Consider the following 21,528-nt stretch of genomic DNA (forward strand, 5'->3'; position numbering starts at 1 on the left):
CGGGGGCGCGCGCGCGCTGGCGGCTGACGTCCGTCCGTCCGTCCGCGCTCCCGTGTCCAGACCCCCTGTCGGCGCCGTCGCTGGAGGAGCTGCTCGCCCTGCAGAGCCGCGCCGAGAGCGACCCCGGCCCCCCGCCCGGCCCGCCGCGCAGCCCCCGCCGCAGGCGCCCCGCGCCCCCGCAGCCCGGGCCCGCCCACAAGCACCGGTCAGTCCCGGGGAAACCCCCGCCCTCTGCCCCGCGGGACCGGGCCCTGGCTGACCGCTTCCTCCCCGCAGGCCGCTGGAGATGTCGTCCAAGAGCCCCGTGCCCTTTCTGCGCCGCGTGGTCCCCGGCAGTAAGAAGGTGAGGCGCAGGGGGGCCCCCCCCGCGGGACGCCCTGCCCCTTTTCTAGAAAGCCCCGTACAACAACAATATCGTTGGTAGCCGTTAAGCGCTTACTATGTGCAGAGCGCTGTTCTAAGCGCTGGGGGGAGATACAGGGTCATCAGGTGGTCCCAGCCTTCATCCCCATTTGGCAGATGAGGTCACTGAGGCCCAGAGAAGTGAAGTGACTCGCCCACAGTCCCCCAGCTGACAAGGGGCAGAGCCGGGATTCGAACCCGTGACCTCGGACTCCCGAGCCCGGGCTCTCTCTGCGGCGCCACGCTGCTTCTCGGCGGGCGGGCCGGGCCCCCGTTCCCCCAGACGCCGGGGCAGGATAGTTGGAGGGCACCAGGCTTTTATCCTCTTCTCGCTCGCCCCTTAGGTCAGGCGCGACCCCCGCTTCGATGACCTGTCGGGCACCTACAGGCCCGAGGTCTTCGATAAAACCTACGCCTTCCTGAACGACATCCGCACCAAGGAGAAAAAGGTACGGGGGGCTGGAAAGGGGTGGCCCGGGGGAGGGTAGAGGCCTGGACGTAATAATAATGTTGGTATTTAAGTGCTTACTGTGAGCAGAGCACTCTTCTAAGCGCTGGGGGAGATACAGGGTCATCAGGTTGCCCCATGTGAGGTTCACAGTCGTCACCCCCCTTTTACAGATGAGAGAACTGAGGCACAGTGAAGTGACTCGCCCACAGTCACCCAGCTGACAAGTGGCGGAGCCGGGATTGGAACCCGTGACCTCTGACTCCCAAGCCCGGGCTCGTTCCGCTGAGCCGCGCTGCTTCTCTACAGACACGGGGAGCTGCTGGCAGGGCCGGGCCGTGGGGAGCCGTCCAATGGGGGCAGGGGGCTAAGCATCAATCCTACTCAGTCCTACTCTCTAATCCGCAGCTCGTGGAAAAGCAACTGAAGAGATGCCGGCAGGCGGAGGAGAAGGAGAGGTTGCAGAAGCTGCTGAATCACATGGTGAGGAAGTGGCCTAGGACGAGGGGAGAGGTCCTGGGGCCCCTGAGGCTTCTCTCCCCGCCCCTTTGGCTGCAAACGATCCTCAGAGCCGCCTGCTCTTTCTGTCCGTCTCTCCCTCCAGACCCAGCAGGAGGAGGCGCAGCAGGAGCGGCAGCGGCAGCACGAACAGCACCTGGCCCTGAAGAGAGAGCAGCGCGCCCAGGCCCAGCGTGGCTGCAAGCCCTTCTTCCTCAAGAAATGTGAGTTGGGAGGGGAGGGGCCGGGCGCCGACACCGGCCCCCTCTGGGGAACAGGAGGAGGGGAGCGGGGTCTGGGCCGAGGCCGGGGCTCCCCTCCAGCTCCTCTTTCTTCTTCTCAGCTGAGCGGCGGCAGCTGGAGCTGGCTGACAAGTACCAGGAACTGAAGCGCAGCCAGAAGCTCGAGAGCTTCCTGAGCCGCAAACGCCGGCGGAACGCGGGCAAGGACCGGAGACGGCTCCCCCCGGGCAAGGCCCGCTGAGGACCGGCCGCCGAGGACGGGCGTCTCTCCTTGCGGCCGCCGCCTCCCTCGGGACTTGAGCTGTCGCGCCCCGGGCAACCCCGGAAAGTGGGAAGGGGCTGAGGAAGGGGCGGCTTTGAACTGAGTGCTTCATCTGGCAAGAACGGCAGGCCCAAGCCCTCCCCGTCCCGAAACCGGGGGCGGGGGGAGCGGGATTTGGGACTTGCTTTACCGTTCGCAAACCACAACCAGTTTTGCAGCCAGCCGGACGACCCCCGTGGACGTCTGTCGGCTTAGGGGAGACGAAAAGGGGGAGGGTGTTATTGCGAAGGTAGCCAGAGCCATGATTTTTGTTGTGTGTCAGACTCGCGGTAGCGCCCAGGTCCTCCGGGACTCCCGTGCGGGAGCCACGCGGCAGAGCCTCCGTAAAGCTGGTTTGTTTCTCACTTTTGTCTCGTGTGGATGGGGACTCTCGGTAGAGGGAACTGAGGTGCAGCTGGGGTGGAGGGGGCCGTTGCCGGATCCGGGTGCATTGTGGAGAGGGCGTAGGGTTTATACCAGGTGGGACGCCGGCTCTGCTACGGGGAAATTTTCAGAGTCGCTCCGCCCCAAGAGGGGCTGGTGCTCCATCCAAGGCGGACTTGAGGTTTTGAGGTTCCTTCAGTCCCCTCCCACGTGGCTTGTGTTTCCTGGGGAGGGACCCCAACCTACCTTCTGCAGCAGAGCTCGTGGTGGACTTGGGCAGGGGGAGGGTACGGCTGTGCCACTGCCCTTCAGGCTTGGGGGGTTGCTGGGACTAATTTTGAAAGGTGCAGTTTTTTGTCAGTCAGCCGTATTTATTGAGCCGCTTACTGTGTGTAGAACACTGTATTAGGCGGTTGGGAGAGTACAGGGTAACAGGCATTCCCTGCCCACAACGAGCTCTGCTCCTGCCCAGAGTTTTCTGGCTAGTGTGATGCCTCAGCCATTATGGTCCTGGCAGCCGCCACGTCCGTGACCTGCCTCTCCTTTCCCTAAAAGGGAGAGGCCACCTCTTGGCTTGGACTTGTTTGCCTTAATTCCCCTCCCTCACACACACATACACAGAGCCACCCGAGGGACAGTCTTACGCATATTTATTTTGTGCAGTGCTGGACCTGTGGCTCTGGTCACCAGTTTGTCATAGAGGCATTTCTGGCAATTCGAAGCACACAGGTGAGGTGGTCCTACCGCTTCCCCCCGGTCCAGGAGGTCGGGCCCAGACAGCAAACAAGTAAATGCTCCTTATGCGTTGGACGGGCTCAGTCATAGAATCCCAGCCTCCGCCGAGGTCTTGCCGTAACGCCACGGGCAAGAGTTCATCAGCAACCTGCACCCCGAGGAGGCCCGAGAGCCAACCGCTCCGGCCCTAGACGGGAGCAGTCCCGAGGTCGGGGGCTCGGGCAGCGGGCTCAGCCAGGGCCGGTGCCCGGAGAAGTGGGTGCCGGGGTCCTCCATCTCCCACCGGGCACCCAGAGCGGGCACCGGCTGCCCCCCTGGACCTTATCGGTCTGGGGCCGCTCGGTCCGTCGTTTATCCCGTCTTGGGAAGCGCGGGACGGAGGGGGACCGGCGAGGACCGCGGAGCCCTCGGCTGGGGGCCGGCCCCAGGGCCCCGGGGGCCAGTCAGTGTGTGCGGCCCAGGCCCCCCCCGGTCTGGGGGTGAGGATGGGCAACGGCGGCACGAGCCAAGGCCGGAGGAGATGGGCGCTCGGGCCGGAGGCCAGTCGGAGTGACGGCGGCGGCGGGGCCGTTGGGCGGGCGGCATTTTAGGAGCCCGCAGAGCCTGAGGGCCAACACCAGCAGGTTCTCGGCCGGAGGGACGGCGGACAGGCACGTGTGGCGGACGAGGAGGAGCTGCTTGGCCCGGAGGAGGCCGGTGAGCAGGCCGAGCGGGGGGTTGAGCAGCAGGCGTTGGGGCAGGGCCGCGGGCCCCGCAGCCTCAGCTCGGCCAAGGCGGCAGCAGCAACGTGTAGCAGAAGGTGAGGGCGTCGGGCCCGGGCTCCCACAGCTCGGCCTGCACGGCCAGCAGGTCACAGGTCACAGCTGTTGCCGACTTGTTCATTCCAAGCGCTTAGTACAGTGCTCTGCACATAGGAAGCGCGCAATAAATACTATTGAATGAATGAATGAATGAAAGGTGGCAGGTCCAGGGACCCAGAGCCGCGGGGGCGCGCGGCCTCGGGGGCGCGGCCGGGCTTCTTGCGCATGCGCGCTCCCACCGCCGCTCCCAGCGCGCCCCCTGCCGGCTCCTCTCCGAAGCGTCGCGGCCGGACCCTTCCGCCCGCGAGGCTTAACGGCGGCCCTCATTCCTTCATTAATAATAATAATAATAATAATGTTGGGATTCGTTAAGCGCTTACTATGTGCAGACCACTGTTTTAAGCGCTGGGGAGGTACAGGGTAATGGGGTTGTCCCACGTGAGGCGCATAGTTAATCCCCATTTGACAGACGAGGTCACTGAGGCACCGAGAAGTGAAGTGACTCGCCCACAGTCACCCAGCTGACAAGTGGCAGAGTCGGGATTCGAACCCATGACCTCTGACTCCCAAGCCCGGGCTCTGGCCACTGCGCCACCATGTCATTCAATCGTACTGAGCACTTGCCGTGTGCGCAGCACTGGACTAAGCGGCTGGAATGGACAATTCGGCAACAGAGAGAGACCATCCCTGCTCAACGACGGGCTCACAGCCTCACCTGGGCCTAGTTGGGTAAAGCACAAGGGCTCTGCCCCTCGTCTGCCGGGTGGCCTTGGGTAAGCCACTTCTCTGGGCCGCAGTTTCCTCATCTAGAAATTTTAAAACTGCGAGCCCCACGTGGGACAGGGACGGTCTCTAAACCCCTGCGTTTGTATCCACCCTAGTGCTTAGTACAGTGCCTGGCACATGGCAAGTGCTTAACAAATCACCCAATTAATACCAACGTCGATCAGGCTGATTGGAAAAGCGTTCCGCAGCCGGAATCCCACATTGATAGACCGGTTCTCCTTTCCCTGAGGCCGCTCCGAGACCTTTACTCCTCCATCTGTAACCGGGGTTGGCTTCATGTCCAACGTCTTGGAGGTTTAAATTTAGCGCTTTACTAAAATAATCTAACCTGCTGCTACTCCGCAGGCTGACCTTTTGGAGCTGATTTCTTGAGCCCACACTTCTGGTCTTGAGGTCATCTAAACTGGGAGGGGAGGGGGGAAGTGACCCAGCAGGTTTCAAGCCTATAAGGAAGCGTAAGGGAATTATATTGTGTTTTCTATTTGTAGCTCTAATGCTAAGGGGGAAGTGACCCAGCAGGTTTCAAGCCTATAAGAAAGCATAAAGGAATTATATTCTGTTTCCTATTTGTAGCTCTAATTTGTAGCCTTAATGATAGTGTGGTCTAGTGGAAAGAACCCCGGCCTGGAAGCCAGAGGGCCTGGGTTCTAATTCCAGCTCTGCCCTTTGCCTGCTCTGTGACTTGGGGCAACTCGCTTGACTTCTCTGTGCCTCAGTTACCTCATCTGTAAAATTCAGTGTCTGTTTTCCCGCCTACACAGCCTGTGAACCCCTTGTTGGACAGGGACTGGGTCCAACCTAAATAACGCCTATATACCCCAGTAAGCACTTAGGACCCGTAATTGACACCTAGTAAGTGCTTAAATAATATGTGATTATTATGGTATTTAAGTGCTTATTATGTGCCAAGCACTGGGGTAGATGCAAGGTTATCAGGTTAGACGCAGTTCCCGTCCCTCATGATACTCAGTCTAGGTATAATAATAATATGTTGCTTCAATTTAATATGTTACATCACTAGAATGCTCCAGCATGGGTTTGTTTCAATGTACCGGTATTCTGGCTGTGTTTAGCCGGCCCCTGACCTACCTCACAATAGAAAAAAAAATCTAAATTGGCAACCCGACTAAATGCAGTCAACAAACTGTTACCTAGGCTGCACGCTGCCCAAAGATAGACAAGGAAGGGGGGGGGAAAATCTAATCAAGATGGCCAACAAATTCTTTGGAAGATTGTCAGAGTCTGCCAGCAGCCGTTGAAACTGTTCTCTCCAAACTCACCAAAGTCCGTTTTCTTTCTAACTCTAAGAGACCGTGTTCTGTCATAATCCTCCTTGATCTCTCCGCCGCCTTCGACAGTGCGGACCTCTGCCTTCCCTTGGGAACCCTACCTAAACTTGGTTTTACTGACACCGTTCTCTCCTCGTTCTCTATCTTTGCCTGATGCTTTTTAAAATTATTTATTCATTTGATATGATTACATTCTTAAGCACTTAGTATGCATCGGGCACTGTGCTAAATGCTGGGGTAGAAACGATATTTAATCAGATGGGCCACAGTCCCAAATTTGAAGCGGGGTTTCGCTGACTTCCTCTGCCCCCCACCTTCTAAGCGTGGGTGTCCCTCAAGGTTCTGTTCTAGATTCCCTTCTCTTCTCCATCTACAGTCACTCCCTTGGAGACTCAGCCACACCCACGTCTTCCTCCTCGATCTACCCTCACTGCCCTGATCTCTCTCTTCTGCAATTTTGCATTTCCTCCTGCCTCCGGGTCACCTTTACCTAGATGTCTTGCCAGAAAAAAAAAACAACAGGCCTGTGAGCATAACAAGGGACGGTCTAAGTTTCACCCTGACCTTTTCAGTCACACATGAACCTACAAATGAATTTCACACACACGCACACATATATATATATTTCTCACCATCCCACTCCCTCCATTCCAGCCCCCGCTTGCCCTCTCATCTCTTGGGCAAGACTGAGAAGCAGCACGGCCTAATGGATAGGGCAGGGGCCTGGGAGTCGGAGGGACCCGGAGTCTAATCCCAGCTCTGAGCTTGTCCGCTGGGTGACCTTGGGCAAGTCGCTTAACTTCTATGGCTCGGTTAGCTCACCTGTAAAATGGGGATTAAGACGGAGGCTCATGTGGGCCCGTGGCCCACGTGAAACAAATCTATGGGCTGGATTAGCTAGAATCTGCCCCAGCCAGCGCTTAGAAACAGGGCAGCAGCTAGTAAGGGCTTATGAAAGAAAAAAACTGTCACCTTCATTCCACTCCTCTCTCCTTTTTCGGTTCAAAAAAGACCCAACCGTTCCTTCGAAATCCACCCAATTCCATCCGGTTCCCTGAAACCCCAAAGCAACAGAGACCCGCTACAATAGATGCTCCGAGTTTTATTTCAGTAGAAAACCCCCACCTGCCTGTCCCCTCCCTCCCCGCGTACTATCGGAAGGTGGAGAAGGTTGGAGTAGCGGTGGGGGCAGCGTGGGGGGGCCCGGGAGCCTCCGTTCGGATCTCCACGGTGTGGAAGGCGGGGAGAGGGGCCGGGGCCGGGGCGGTTGGGGTGGGGGTGGGTGGGAAAGGTGGCCCGGCGGGCTCGGGGGCGGCGTAGGCCAGGATCTGGGGCTGCTCCTCCCGCCGCCTCACGTAGCCCTCGGCCAGGAGGTGGAGGATGCAGGAGAGGACGTCCGCGCTGCCGCAGCCCCGGCCCCGCCTGCCCTCTCTCTCCTTCTTCCAAGCCTCCAGCACCTCCGGGGCAGAAAGACACGGCGTTACCGTCGTCGGCCGTGCCCGCGGTCCCCTTCCGCCTCTCCACGCCCCCGCCGGGCCCGTCCCTCTTCCCCTGTTGGGGCTCCGGCTCCTCCCTCAAACCCCGGGCTGATGAGCTGGTCAGAGGGCGGCCCCCGGCCACGGTCCCCTTCTCCGCCTCGCCCCTCCTCACCATGCACACAAGACAGTCGATATGCAGCCCGTCCTCCCCCCGGGCCTTGAGGATGCGGACGAGAAGGCAGTTCAGCAGGTTCCTCTTCTTCTCCAGGGCTCGGCCCTCGCCCTCCTCCACGTTCAGGTACGTCCTGGGGGGCAGCAGCCGCAGAGGGGGGCCCCGAGGCCTCACACCCTCTGCTGCCTCCTCCCGCAACCTCAGTACACCTAGAATACACACATAGACACACCCAGCTCGCTCACTCACTCGGCCCACGCCAGTCTGAGACGGCCTCTCCCTTTCCCCGTCGGTCCGCCCGTCCCCCCGCCCGCCCCAGTTCCTTACCCCCAGGGGGGAGGCCCTGGGCCTCGTGAAGGGTTAGGGGGCCGGGGCTGCTGGTGAGAGGGCCCAGGGCCTGGGTCAGCAGCTCCAGAGCGAGGCCCGAGCTCTGCAGCAGGTTCTCCACCGTCACCTCCTGGGGGGCCAGAGGAGCAGGAGTAAGGGGAGGGGAAGAAGAAGGGACCGGGGAAAGGAGCGGCAGCAGTGAGGTGAGGAGGGAGGGAGCGGGGGCGGTCACCTGGGCCTCATTGAAGTGCAGCAGGATCCACATCTGCAGGGTGGACACCAGCAGCCTCTGCTGGGCCCCGAACACCAGCTCGGCCCAGCCCAGCCACGTCCACTGCAGCCGTCGCCGGGGCCCGGACTCCGGGCCCGGCCGACTCTGACCTGGGCCAGAGAGGCAGACGGGGTAGGGAGTGTGACGGGGAGAGAAGGACAGCACCGCTCCCTTAACACACCCCCATCCCCTCCCCACCCCCAGCTTATCCTGCCCCCTTCTCCCCACCCCCTCTCACTGTGGCTGTAGAACTCAGAGAAGCAGCCAAGGCAGCCGCTGAGGGCCGGGGGGAAGCGCTTGCTGGGGTCCTGCAGGAAGCAGAAGGGGGAGACGGGCCAGCAATGGGACGGCAGGGCCAGCACGGACACCTCTGGGGGGAGGTCTTCCTCTTCCTCTTCTTCCGCGGGCTGCAGACACAGCGACCTCAGGGGTTTTGGTCTCCCAGTGAGGCTCAGCCTTTTTCGATACGCCGTCCCACCCGCCTCGCCCCCTGCACCTCTCTTGCTCCGCCAGCCTCCCCACTTCAGCTCTTCCCGCGAGTGCCAGCCCGCCATCCCCGGCCCTCTCACCTTCCCCGGGGACCCGGCCTCCGGCCCCCGCTCCTCCCCGTCATCGTCTCCGTCGGCCTCGTCCCCCTCCTCCTGGCCCCGCTCCAGGAGACGCCGGTCAAACAGCTGCAGCCGGAAGAGGCGGAAGTGGCGCTGCAGCTCGGCGGCGGCCCTCAGGCCGCTCAGCATCTGCTGCGGGAGGCGGTTGGGGAAGCAGAGCCCGATCTGGTCCAGCACGGCCTCTTCCAGCCAGCAGGGCCCGGGGCCCAGGAGACGCTCCCCCAGGTAGTACCTGCAACACGAGGCGGACGCCCTGGCCCCTCAGTCCGGCCGCCCTCTCTCCCGCAACAGCCGGCGCCCAGGCCCACCCCGGCCTCCCCTACGTCCTGACTCTGACCTCCCCCTTCCCTCCTCCAACCCAGAGGAGCTCTGAGTTCACCCTTTCCTCAACCTGTGGCCCCAGCCTCCTCTTCCTTCTGACCACCTCTCTCGGTCTCCCTCTTTTCCATTCTCTAACCCTTCTACCCTCATGCTCTGCCCCTCCCCTGCCCGCTCCTCCCTTCCCCATCAACTCTTCACCGGTAGAAATGCTCGAAGGAGGTGGCCAGCTCCAGGCCGGACAGGACCAGGAAGGACTCCAGGCTCTGCTGCAGCTGCTCCAGCGACTCCATCCCCGCGGCCCCGCCGGCCCGGCTTGCTAGGATTTGCCGGTCGATGTAGCGGGCAAACTGTTCACACACCTGGGGGAAGAGAAGGCCCGGGGCCGGCTCAGGACAGGACGCAGAGATACGGTACGCGGGAACCCCGAGGAGCACGGCTGCTTGGGGCGGGGAGGCAAAGCAGGCAGAATCCCAGGGCCGAGACAGACATCTAGAGTGGGCAGCCGGTGGGAGGATAAGGCCTGCCGGAGAGCAGGAAAAGGGGCCGGGGGGCGGGAGGAGAAGAGAAGGCAGAAATGAGGAAGGTGTGCTGAAGTGGTAATGCCAAGAGTGAGGGTAACGGGGAGAAAGCTGATGGAGATGAGGAAAGAAGAACATCAGGAGGTGGGGGGAAGATTCACCAACAGTAGTAGGGAGGGGAAGACTGGGGGTGAGTGAGCAGGAAAACAAAAGTGGGGAAATTGGGTGGAAAGGATCTGAGAAAGCTGGCGGGGGGGACTGGAGGGGAGTGGTTAGGTAGACTTAGTGAGGGGAGAGTGAGCGGGAAGATGGCGGGGCAGAAGAAATGGGCAAAGAGGTCGAGAGAGAGTCGGGGGAAAGTGGGAGTCTCACGTGGGAGGCGGTGAGGAAAGGGAGCTGCTGCAGGGCGGCGGAGAAGCCCCGGCGCAGGGCCGGCACGAAGCCCGCCTGGCAGGCCCCGAACAGCTCCGCCCCGGCCGTCTGCAGACGTCGGTAGAGTTCACAATATCGAGGGACGAAGTCTGGGGCCTGCCCGGCGGCAGCCAGAAACTGCTTCACCTGGGGTGGGGAGAGGGCAAGCCAGGCTGAGGCCCGGAGACTCCCAGACCTCCATCCCCAGAACCCGTCACCCCTTCCGGGCTCAGGCGTCCGTCCGGCTGGAATCCCCCGACTCCGCGTCTCCCCTCCCCTTCCTTCCTCCCTCCCACCCTCCCTCCCCTGTCCTTGCTACCTGGGCCTGCACCACCCCGCTCCAGCACTGGGTGATGGCCCTCAGGCTGCCCTCCTGGACTCCCGGCTGGGGCCCTGGCTCCGGGTTCTGCCTCACCTTGCTGCTGACTGCAGAGGCTGAAAGCGGGGACAGAGAGAGGGGGGTAAGGCATCTCACACAGCCCTCCTCACCAGCCCCCGGTACTAAGTGCTTAGGAGAATACGATATAACAGAGTTGGTAGACGCATTCCCTGCCCACACAAGCTTACAGTCTAGAGGGGGAGACAGACGCTACTATAAATACAATTACAGATATGTACCTAAGTGCCGGGGGGTTGGGACGGGGGATGGATAAAGTCAGGGTGGCGTAGACGGGTGTGGGAGAAGAGGAAAGGAGGGTTGAGTCAGGGAAGGCGTCTTGGAGGAGGTGGGCCTTCATTTAGCCTTTGAAGGTGAGGAGAGTCACGGTCTTTCAGGGGCCACGGCCCCCGACAGCTCAGTCGTCCACCCGGGCCCCGCCGTCACCAACCGCTCAGACCGGACTCACCGGACCCAGAAGACAGCTCGCTGGGGAGAGTGGAGGAACTTTCCATATGCACGAGAAGGTGGCTGAGGCGCCGCACCTGCAAGGTGAAGGTGGCCGAGTGGTTCTCGGGCGGCCGGGTCCCCGCTCTGTGCTCCAGGTACTGATCCAGCAGCCAGGCCAGGGGGCTCAGCCCACTCGCATCTGGGAGGGGAAGAGGAGAAGAAATCAGGTGAGGCTAGGCCCGAGCTTTCTCCTCTAGCCTTTATCCCCCAATCGGTCACTTTACTAGGCGCTTGGGAAAATACAGGGATGCAGGACGGTAAGCAATGTAGCTATCGGTTCAGGCTCAGGGTCTGTCCAGGACAGCGAGCAACTACCCACCCAGGCAAAGGACTTGAGAGACTGCTCTGACCTGAGTGGTCTCAGAGGAGAGGTGAGATGACGGACGATGGGAGGACGGGAGGCTGAGGGGGAGAACAAGCCGGGAGCAGGACAGTTACGGGGAAGAGGGAATCGGGGTCGTTTCACGACTGGAGAAGTGGGGGGGGGGACTGCAGAAGTACAGCGAGGAGTGTTGCTGGGTTAACTGCCAGGTGAGGATGCCGGGGGCTGGGTGCGGGAGGATTGCCGGGGACCGTTACCGGGGCTGGTGATGCTGTGCACCAGAGGAGTGATCAGCGCCTCCCAGCAGGTCCTGCCCAGCGCCAGGCCAGCCTCTTCGTCGGGGAGGAAGCGGTCGGCAAAGGCCTGCTCGTGGCCCAGAGCCCTGTTCAGCCTGAGGAGAGGGGAACAAGGAACCTAACCGAGACTCCTCACCCTCTGCCTGGCTCCACCATGGCCCTCCAGGCCCTCTGCCCTCCTCCAACAGTCACACCCCTGGACCCGGGGCCACAGTTCTGGCGTCCCAGAATCCCTCGGGCCACAGCCAGACACCGACTCAAGCACACACCCGGCCGCCCGCCCCGGATTCCGCCCAGGCTCCCGTCAAGAGTTACCCGGTTCCGGGCTCCCCTCTTCCCACCACCTCGACTCCCGCCTACGGCCTCCCCCCGCCCCAGACCTGGGGAAGAGCCGCAGCAGGCGGGTGCGGTCCTGGGCGATGTCGCGGCTCCAGGCCTGAGCCCGCACCGCGTAGAAGAGCCGCGAGCGGCGGCAGAGCTGCTCCCGGAACAACGGCCACAGCGTCGGCTTGGGGCCCAAAACCTCCAGCCCCCGCACGCGGGTGTCGATGCCGCCCTGCAACGGGGAGGTGGGGGGCCATCACCTGTGCCCCGCCCCGGGCCCTGCACGAGTGGTCCGTCGCGCCCGGCCTCACAGACCTGCCCCTCCCCCGCGCCAGGGCGGAACGGCACCAAGGTTGCTCGGAGTCAGTTGGGGCCCAGCCCGTCCCTCACTCCACCCCTTTCCCGGTGCTGCCACGGCGAGAAGACGGACAGGGCAGGATGGCAAGGGATGAATGACGGGCTCTCGCCCCGCACAACCAGCTCCCCGGACCAGTTCGCCAGCAACCCCTCCCCGCCTTGAGCTTTCCACCCCGCTTTGGCTACCGCTGCTGACAGGAGCCCGTCGGGAGCCCGGGAGAATCCCAGTGGGCTCGCAGCCACTTGGTCTCATCTGGACCAAATCTGTGGCCGCGGGGGACGAGCCGGAGGACAGATCTCCTGGTTGTGAGTGGCTGCAGGAAGTAGAACCGGTTTTGTTCCCCGAACGCTCTGCCCACTGCGGCCTGGACGCCGAGGGCTTCCCAGTACGTTTCCAGAGCCGGGCCAGCCGGCCCTGTGGCCGGGCACCCTCGGAGGGGCTCCCAGGAGTTGGGGATGAGGGGGGGTGGCGGGCGGTCCAGGTGGTGTTGCCCTTTGCAGGCGTCTCCAGGCTTCCCACCAGCGGGCTTTTCTTGGGGGGGACCCCTCCCCAGCCGGGGTCCCCCGCCCGCGGCCCCCGGCCCCATACCTGCTGGCAGCGCTTGATCCTGATCTGGATGATGGGCCAGAAGCAGGTCAGATTCTCCAGCAGGAGCACCCGGCTGGCGCTGGACGTGATGTTGACCTGGGCAGAGGGGTGGGGTGAGGGGTGTGGGAGGGGAAAAGGGTGACCGGAGGGGTGGTCTTAGGGAAGTGCTCCGAGCTCAGAGGATACTTTCCGGCTCCTAAACCTAGGCCCCCCACCACCTCACCCTTCCGCTGCAGGCACCGAGATGGAGGGATGGAGCCGGGGGGCGGGGGGACGGGGGAGGGGGGCCAGGTGAGGGATGAGAAGATGCTCTGGTGGGCTCACCGAGTTGAGCTCAGTGTTGACAGAGCTTATGCTGTCTCCACCCAGAACCACCACCCGGGCTGGCATGTAGCTTGAGTCCTCACTGGACACCAGCATGGTCAGCTGCCTGGGGGCAGAGACGGAAAGGACCCGTCAGAGCTCAGGGCGTGGACCGCCCCTCTCTGCGTAGACCATCTCCCCACCTCCTCTGGACCCCCTAGGTCCATTCCCTCGAGTTGAACCCTGGAGAACCTCCAGTGCTCTCCCCAAACTCTGAAGAGAATGGCCAAATGATTATCTTGCATCTACCCCAGTGCTTAGCGTGGTACTTGGTATACAGTATAAAAGCCTCATTCCTTTGATTATCATTATATCACTGTTCTTTTAAGATGGCCCTACAGCCCGTCCAAGGACCCGCCCCGGCCGACTCCCGCGTCCCCTCATCCTGGCCCTGCCCACACCTGATCAGGACGCCGCGACGCACGTGGAGGGTGATGTGGTGGGAGCCGGTGCTGCCGTTGGACTCCCAGTAGGTCTTGGGGTTGCGGTCGGTCAGCTTGCTGGCCCGGTGCGTGTTGGACGACACCTCCACCTTCTCCCAGCATCTGTCCTCCCGCACTTCCTCGCTGGAGCCTGGGGAGCCCGCGGGGGTGGAAGGGGAGGAGAGGGGAGGAAAACCTTGAGAAAGAGGGGCCGGTGACCACCAGCTCGGGGTCGTGGGGAGGAGAGAGGGGTCCGGGAGGGGAAGGGGACACAAAAGGGACTCGGGCGGGGCGGGGGGGAAGAGAAATGGGCTCTGGACCCCGGGCAGCGGGGGAGCCGGGGAGGGCACTGACCCTGGCAGAGGTGCCTGAGGAAGACATCCAGGAAGGGGATGTTGATGGGCTGTTGAGTCCGTCTGTGCTCCTCTATCTGCCCCAGCACCAGCTGCGGGGAACGGGGAGAGAGAAGCCTCAGGGAGCCCAAGGGGAAGGAAGATCGGGCCGGGCGGGGCCGGGGGCGGGCGGGAGGGGTTGGGGCGACGATGGAGACCCCGGAGGGAGAGGACGGCACTGACGGGAACCGGGGGAGGCACGACGGGTCCCGGGCCCGCACACGGTTACCGGGGAAGGGTCTCTGCCCCCTGGACCTCTGGATGTTGCAGGACTGGGCCGGGGAAGAGGAAGGGGGGAGGGGGGAGCCACGGCTGACCTAGAATCTTTGGTCCGCAGGGCCGGCAGAATGCACCCAGAGTCCTCCCCCTCGTTATGGGCCTGCTAATTCTGTTGTACTGTGCTTTCCCAAGCGCTTAATACAGTGCTCTGCACATGGTAAGTGCTCAATAAATACCATTGATCATTTTGCTCAACACATCTTCCTGGGCCCGGGCCCCAACACCCCGCCGCCCTCCCCGTCCCCTCCCCCCGATTCCGTCCCCCGCCCTCCCGCCTCACACCTGGATGCAGCCCGCCAGGATGCTGGTGGTCAAGTTGCCGTAGAGACTGGCCTGCTTCTGGCAGTGGTCCAGCAGCTTCCGCAGCTCGGGCCCCAGCAGCAGCTGGGAGCTGGACTGGGCCAGGGCCTTGGTGAGGGCCTCGCGGGCCCCCAGGCGGCACAGCACCACGGCACAGTCCTTGTTGGACGAAGCCAGGCGGTGCAGGAAGCGAACGGCCTCCTGGACCACCTGTGGACGGCGATCCCCCGCCGGAACCGAGGCCACAGGGTGTGGGGGGGGCAGGCGGATGAGGCGGGGAGCGAGGGAGAGTGACCCAGATCGGGAGAGACGGGGCCGGGAGGGCACGCAATGGGTAGAGGAGAAAGTGGAGATGGGGAGAGGAAGAGGGGGAAGAGGACAAACGGAAATGGAGGGCAGAGGGAGAACAAGAGAGACTTTAACGCTTGAGCCTGAGAGGTGATGCCATCCACTGCCAGGTGATCTGCTTCCCTCCCCTCCAGGTCCAGAGTCCCACCCGAGGCCGACCCTCAACTGGGGGTGGTTCTCCCGGCTCTCACGCCCACTCCCTCAGCGTCCCCGGCCCGTACCTCGCTGTCGGCACCGGAGGCATTCATGCAGGTGAGACACGACCCCGCAGCCTCGTGCCACGGGAGGGCCTCGGCTCCCGACCCCTCCAACAGCTTGGTCAGCATCCTGGGGAGAGGAGGAAGCCGGGATTGGGGGCTCAGCCGGGCCTCCGTGATTTTCTGTGTCACAGCTGGCACCCACCTCTTCGAGCCTGCCCCAGAGTCACCCTTTCCCTCAAGGGTCACCTCCCACCCCCCTCTCCCTCTCCTCTCAGCCCCCAGAGTTAGGTACTCCACCTCAGCGCCCCGGCTCACCTCAGGCCCCGCAGCTGGGTGGCCTTCCTGGGCCCCAGCATCTCCAGGCTGCGGGCCAGCAGCAGGAAATGCTCGGGCTGCTGCTGCAGCTGCTGCAGGAGAGCCTCCACGTCCCAGTCGTCTGGGCTCACGTTGCCCTCGCTGAGCCCCGGCTCCTGGAGCCGATCCTGGGAAGGACCCGAGTCTGGGGCCGGGCTCTGCAACGACTTGGGCACCTCGCCCGGTGGCCCCGGGGGCGGCTCCAGCGCTGTGGCCCACACACACAAACAGGGAGAGTCATGACCCTGGGCACCACGGGTTCTCCCCCAGCCCTACCCCCTCAACTCCAGACCTCATTTCCAGGTTTCTCCGAGCCCCAGAGCGGCAAAAGGCCCTGAGATTTCTTCCTGACTCCCGCTTTCCCCTCCAGGCCCGACTTACTGTTAGCCTGGGCCTCCCCTGGCGGGAGGGCCGTGACCTCGGGGAGCTGGGGGGTGGCGGGGGGCGGGGCCTCAGGGGCGGCGACGTCGACGAGCGGGTCCGCGGGGGCCGGGCCCGGCGGCTCCCCCTCCTTCGGGTGGGCCCGGGGCCCGTACTTGCTGTAGATGTGGGAGCAGAGCAGGTCGCTGCGGGTGCCGCCCTGGCACTGCCTGCTCAGCCTCAGCACCAGCCTCTGAGCCAACGCAACAGGCACCGAGAGCTCTGCCAGGGCCTTCTCCTCCGGGGCCTGGGTCGACAGCAGGGGAGGGAAAGGGCCACAGGGTCAGGAACTGAGGAGGTCGGGGGGAGGCCGACGGGGTGGGGGCTGGACTGGGGGGACTACTGACCCCTTGGGGCTCGGCGGGGAGGAGAGCGTCAAGGGGGCTGAGGGGAGAGTGCTCCGTCAACAGTACGTGCTCGGAAAGGGCCGTCGGCCCATTGACCGAGGGCGAGGGTCCGGAACGGGGAATAGGAGGGGCTCGGGAGGCCCGCGGTGCAGGGGAGTGGGGTAAAGGCACCCTATCCCTCCTTGTTCTCTTCCGGGAAGGGAAATCCTCATCCGGCCCCCCAGCCTGACCCTCCCCACCCTGACCACCCCGGCTCACACCTCCTTGCTCGGTCCCTCCCGGACGGGTTGGAGGAGAGACTCCTGCTCGGGCCCGGCCAGCTTCTTGATGAAGAACAGGATCTCCCACCATTCGGCCCGGCTGAGGACCCGGGACTCCGCGCTGCCCGGGGCGCTGGGCTGCAGGTAGGGCACGGAGTACAGGCTCCCTGGGGGCTTCCAGTGCCAGGGGGAGGACCCTGCGGGCACAGGACGTTAGGCTCGACCGAGAGGTGGGGGAGAGGGAGAGAGAGAGAGGCCCCACGCCGACGGGGTCCTAAACTCAGGGATCCCCCCGCCGGGAACCTTCTCTCCCTTGGCGCGGCCCCACGGCCTCCCGGCCCGCCTTCAACTCCCCTCCTGAACTTGGACCCCGGGCCTCGTTCCCACCGACCCTGCCACGTCCTCACCTATATTCAGAGCCCGGCTCGCACCGGCCGCCAGGCTCTGTTCCGCAAAGGCTGGCACTTTGTCTTTGCCCGTGTCGCCCGGGCCCAGGATCTCCAGCATGTGCCAGTGCACCCAATACGTGCGGCCCGTCGACTCCCACAGCACCTGGAAGAGAGGGGTGGGGAATGGGATGGGGGCGGGGAGGGGCGGGCCTTTAACGTAGCAGCCCCCTCCAACCCCGCCGGCTCAAAGCTTCTCCAGTCCGAGTCCCACCCACCAGACTGAGCTCAGAACGAACGGCCCAAGGTGGACAGGGTCTGAGGGAGGGAGGGATGGGTCTGCCTCTTCCGGCCCAGCTGCCCATAGCGGTGTGTGTGTTTCTTTTTGTTTCTCTCTTTTTTTCTCCCCAGGGGACATCTCTGTATGTCTGTTTCTTCACCCTCCCTTGTTCACCCCTCTAAATTCCCCACTGCCCGGGGCTACGACAAGACTTTTGTCTCCCCCCCATCGCCCTTTACCCCCTCGGGTCTCCCTGTTCCCTTTTTTTCTAACCCCCCGTCCCCAGCCACCCAACTTTACTTCAGACCCTGTACCTTTCGCCTCACAAACTCCTCTTTCCCAGGCCCTCCTACACCCCTGCCGCCTTGCTCCTCTCCCCTCCCCTAAACCTCCTCTGTCTGTAATTTATTTATCTATATTCACATCTGCCTCCCCGCTCTAGTCTGCAAGCTTGTTGTGGGCAGGGAATGTGTCTGTTTATTGTTATATTGCCCTCTCTCCAGCGGCTCAGTACAGTGCTTTGCACTCAGTAAACGCTCAATAAGTACCAATGACGGACTTTTCTGGTATGTGCTAAGTGCTTACTCTGTACTAAGCGCTGGGGTAGGTACAGTTTAATCAGGTTGGACACAGTCCCTGTGCCAAACAGGGCTCACGGCCTCAATCCCCATTCTGTAGATGAGGTGAAGTGACTGGCCCCAGTTCACACGGCGGACAAGTGGTGGAGTCAGGATTAGAACCCAGGTCCTTCGGGTTCTCCGGCCCGTGCTCTTTCCACTAGGCCACGCTGCTTCTTGCTCAGGACCACACCTCCGTTGCTGCTTCACTGCTCACTCCCCAGCTCTCGGCACCCCCCGATGCCCGGCTCTCTCCCCCAGCCTGCACGGAGGGAACCTCCAGAGGCACGCCACCCCTCCCTCTCGCCCGACCCGCTTTGGGACAATCCATCGTCGCCGTGCCCCCGGCCCCCCGACTCCCCCAACCCGCCCGACGGCAACCCCGAGGCTTCCGTCCCGACTCCTCCACGGCCCCCAGCGACCTGCACGGGAGGCATGCCGGTGTTGCTCTGCTGGAACTCGCCCTCGTCCCCGGCTCCGATCTCCTCGTAATCCTCCACCATCCGCACCCGCATGCCGGGCTGCAGGGTCTCCTGCACGTACTCCGCGTAGCCGCTGCGGCTCGAAAAGTCGGACGGCGACCGGAAGGCCTGGCCCTGCCTCCTGCAGGGCCAGGGGGGCGGAAGGGGCAGGGCGGGGCCGGGGGCCAGGAAGATGGAGCGGGCCGGCCGGGCCGGCGGGCGGGCGCCCCGGAGGCCCGGGCCCCGGTCCCAGCCCATGCCCCGGACCAGCTCCAAGATCAGGCTGCCCAAGGCCAGGCCGAACTCCAGCTCTCGCTCCGTCCGGCTCTGCTTCCCGCCGGCGGCCTTGCAGGGGGAGGCCCGGTCCTCACCCGCGAACTCCAGGCTGCCGCTCAGCTGGTCCAAGAGAGATGTGACGCAGAGATACCGTTTCACCAGGGAGAAGAGCTGCTTCCCGGGGATCTGTGACCGACACACACAAATGCACGCCAAGATCAGCCCACCCCCTGGTCCCCACGTCTCCAGCTTGAGCTCTCCATCCATGAGCTGGTTCAGCTACTCCTTCCTTTCAAGCCCCCCGAGGTGATCGTAGGGCCCAGTCCCGAGGCCAAGGTGAGGCCTTGCCTCCACGGCCCCCTTCTCTAGGACTCTGACTCCAAAGTCTTCAGCCACCGTCCCCCCATTCCTCCGACGCCCCGGCGGGGGTACCTGGGGCAGGCTGATGCCCTCGAAGGCCATGCAGTGCTCCTCGAAGGACTTGGTCTCGGCGAACAGCTCGAGGAGGGTGGAGCGGCTGTCGAAGTCCATGTGCTGCTCGATACCGTCCTGCTGACTCAGCGACAGGAGCACGTGGGCCCGGCTCCCTGCAAGCCACGCCGCTCGCTGACCGCCCCGTCTGATCTCCCGCCCCGGCGGCCTCCCGCCGCCGCTCGGCGGCACGGCCCACGCCTCGCGGACCCCGCGCCCTACCTGACCTCCCCGCCCCCCGGATCACGGCCCCCGAAGCCGGCCCGTCCCCTACCTAACTGGCCTCTCGCCCGTCGCCCGCCGACTCCACCTCTCCCACCCTGACGCGTGTCTCTCTCTCCCTCCGTCAGGTCACCGTCCCCCGTCCCTCTGCCGACGGTCCGAGGGACCGTCGGCGCCCACGCCCTCGTCGGCGCCGACGTCCCCGTCTCCTCCGATCCGTCTCTCCCGGGCCGTTCCCGCCCCGGGTCCCCCTCGACGACCCCGGGCCCTCACCGGCGTCGTGCGCGGCCAGGGCCCGCAGCATCTTTCCGGCGCTGCGGCGGATCTGGGGCTCGGGCCCGCCCAGCATGGTCATGAGCAGGTCCAGGGCCCCGGTGTCGCGGAAGACGCCGGCCAGAGGCCCGATGCTGGCGTAGGCGCTGAGCACGTGGACGGTGTGCAGCAGCGAGGCGGCGGGGCTGGCCTCGCTCCGGCCCAGCTGCCGGGCCGCCCTGCGCACCAGCTCCCGCACGTCCTCCCCCATCTCCCGCAGCGACGCCTCGTCCGGTCCGACGTCCCGGGAGAAGACGCCCGGTGCCCCGACGGGCTCCCGCCGCGTCTCTTTGTCCGCCGCCCTCTCGCCCAGCAGCGAGGGACAACTGGCGCGGACCTCCAGGGCCGACAGCCACATGAGGATGTGCTCCACCGGGTCGTCCGAGGGACCCCTGCCCCCGGCCGCCCCCTCCTCTCCGGGCCGCAGCACGCTCCAGCGGATGAGGTACTCCGGGTGCCCGTCGGGGCCCGGACGCTGGCGCAGCATCTCCTCGGGCCGGGCCTGCAGCCGCGGGCCCAGGGGCACCAGCAGGTCCCCGCCGCGACGCTCCCCCACCATCCTGCGGGGTAGATGTGGTGTAAGAGGGGAGGGCGAGGTGAGGACGAAGAGCCTCTCGAGCCGAGCATGGCCACGGAGGAAAAGGACGAGGCGAGGACGGGCGGGGAGGCCGAGGCCTCGCAGGAGGCGGAAAGAATGGGGGGTACACGGAGGGAAGAGACTTTTTTAAGGGGTACCTAAGTGCTCACAATGTGCCCAGCTCCCTTCCGACCCTGGGCAGACACCAGTTAATGGAGTTGGGGCCGGTCCCTTCCCACCCCGGGCTCACGCTCCTAATCCCCGTTTGTTTGTTTTTTAACAGGGGAGGTAACTGCGGCCCAGACGGGTAAAGTCTAGAGAAGCAGCGTGGCTCAGTGGAAAGAGCCCGGGCTGCGGAGTCAGAGGTCATGGCTTCGAATTCCGCCTCTGCCACTTGTCGGCTGTGGGACTGTGGGTGAGTCACTTCACTTGTCTGTGCCTCAGTGACCTCATCTGGAAAATGGGGATCAAGACCGGGAGCCCCACGTGGGACAACCTGATTCCCCTGTGTCTACCCCAGAGTTTAGAACAGTGCTCTGCACATAGTAAGCGCTTAACAAATACCATCATTATTATTATTATTCTCTGTGCCTCAGTGACCTCATCTGGAAAATGGGGATTGACTGTGAGCCTCACGGGGGACCACCTGATGACCCGGTATCTCCCCCAGCGCTTAGAACAGCGCTCTGCACATAGTAAGCGCTTAACAGATACCATAATTTATTATTCTCTGTGCCTCAGTGACCTCATCTGTAAAATGGGGATTGACTGCGCGCCTCACGGGGGACCACCTGATGCCCCTGGATCTCCCCCAGCGCTTAGAACAGTGCTCTGCACAGAGGAAGCGCTTAACGAACGCCATAATTTGTTCTTCTTCTCTGTGCCTCAGTGACCTCATCTGTAAAATGGGGATTGACTGTGCGCCTCACGGGGGGCCCACCTGAGGCCCCTGGATCTCCCCTCAGCGCTTAGCCCAGGGCTCTGCACGTAGTAAGCGCTTAACAAATCCCGCCCTTAGCCCAGGGCTGTGCACAGCGTAAGCGCTTCACCCATGCCAGCCTTATTATTAGGAAAATGGCTGGTCCGAGGTCAGCCGGCGGGGAAGTCTCGGGGGGTGGGGTTAGAACCCCTGGTCCGCCTCCACAGGGCGAGACCTTGTGCGAGTCGCTGCGCTCCCCTGTGCCTCGGCTGTTTGATCTCCAAAATAAGGGCCCTAGAAGAAGCGGGTGGGGCAGGGCCCGGCCCGCCGCCCTTCGCCCTCCCGCCCGCGGTGAGAAATGGCCCCTGTCGGCCCTCGTTACCTCGCCGGCCGCCGCCTCCTCCTCCGCGCGCGCCCCCCCCCCCCCCACGGCGCGCGCCGCCGGTCAGAGCTACGGCTCCCGGCGGGGGACAATCCCCGCCGCAGGGCGGCGCCTTCGCGCGGCCCGCCGGGGCTACGGTTCCCGGCGGGGGACAAACCCCGCCGAGGGGGGGGTG

The 21,528-nt window shown here is 63.7% G+C and overlaps 2 protein-coding genes across 2 annotated transcripts; one reads left to right on the forward strand and one right to left on the reverse strand.

The window, feature by feature from the left end:
- The first annotated feature begins 162 nt into the window (after window positions 1–162).
- RRP36 (ribosomal RNA processing 36) lies at window positions 163–2,256 on the forward strand. Its single transcript, XM_029047499.1, has 6 exons — window positions 163–205; window positions 277–343; window positions 747–851; window positions 1,259–1,333; window positions 1,455–1,572; window positions 1,692–2,256. The coding sequence occupies exons 2-6, from the start codon at window positions 287–289 to the stop codon at window positions 1,829–1,831; spliced, it is 495 nt and encodes a 164-aa protein (XP_028903332.1). The 5' UTR covers window positions 163–205; window positions 277–286; the 3' UTR covers window positions 1,832–2,256.
- A 4,711-nt stretch (window positions 2,257–6,967) lies between these two features.
- Window positions 6,968–21,379, reverse strand: CUL7 (cullin 7). The gene is made up of 26 exons (XM_029047456.2): window positions 21,354–21,379; window positions 19,437–20,035; window positions 18,903–19,057; window positions 18,156–18,656; window positions 16,858–17,002; window positions 16,451–16,647; window positions 15,805–16,090; window positions 15,385–15,631; window positions 15,091–15,196; window positions 14,504–14,731; window positions 13,905–13,995; window positions 13,530–13,701; window positions 13,090–13,195; window positions 12,766–12,861; window positions 11,876–12,051; window positions 11,457–11,590; window positions 10,837–11,016; window positions 10,311–10,426; window positions 9,953–10,138; window positions 9,261–9,421; window positions 8,703–8,973; window positions 8,372–8,540; window positions 8,095–8,243; window positions 7,863–7,992; window positions 7,536–7,744; window positions 6,968–7,342 (listed from the first exon to the last, which is right to left on the reverse strand). Exons 2-26 carry the CDS (start codon window positions 20,032–20,034, stop codon window positions 7,037–7,039), a joined length of 5,115 nt encoding a protein of 1,704 aa, XP_028903289.1. The 5' UTR covers window position 20,035; window positions 21,354–21,379; the 3' UTR covers window positions 6,968–7,036.
- Window positions 21,380–21,528: the final 149 nt, after the last annotated feature.

Source organism: Ornithorhynchus anatinus, chromosome 19 (genome assembly GCF_004115215.2).
Source record: "Ornithorhynchus anatinus isolate Pmale09 chromosome 19, mOrnAna1.pri.v4, whole genome shotgun sequence".
NCBI classification, from domain to species: Eukaryota; Metazoa; Chordata; class Mammalia; order Monotremata; family Ornithorhynchidae; genus Ornithorhynchus; species Ornithorhynchus anatinus.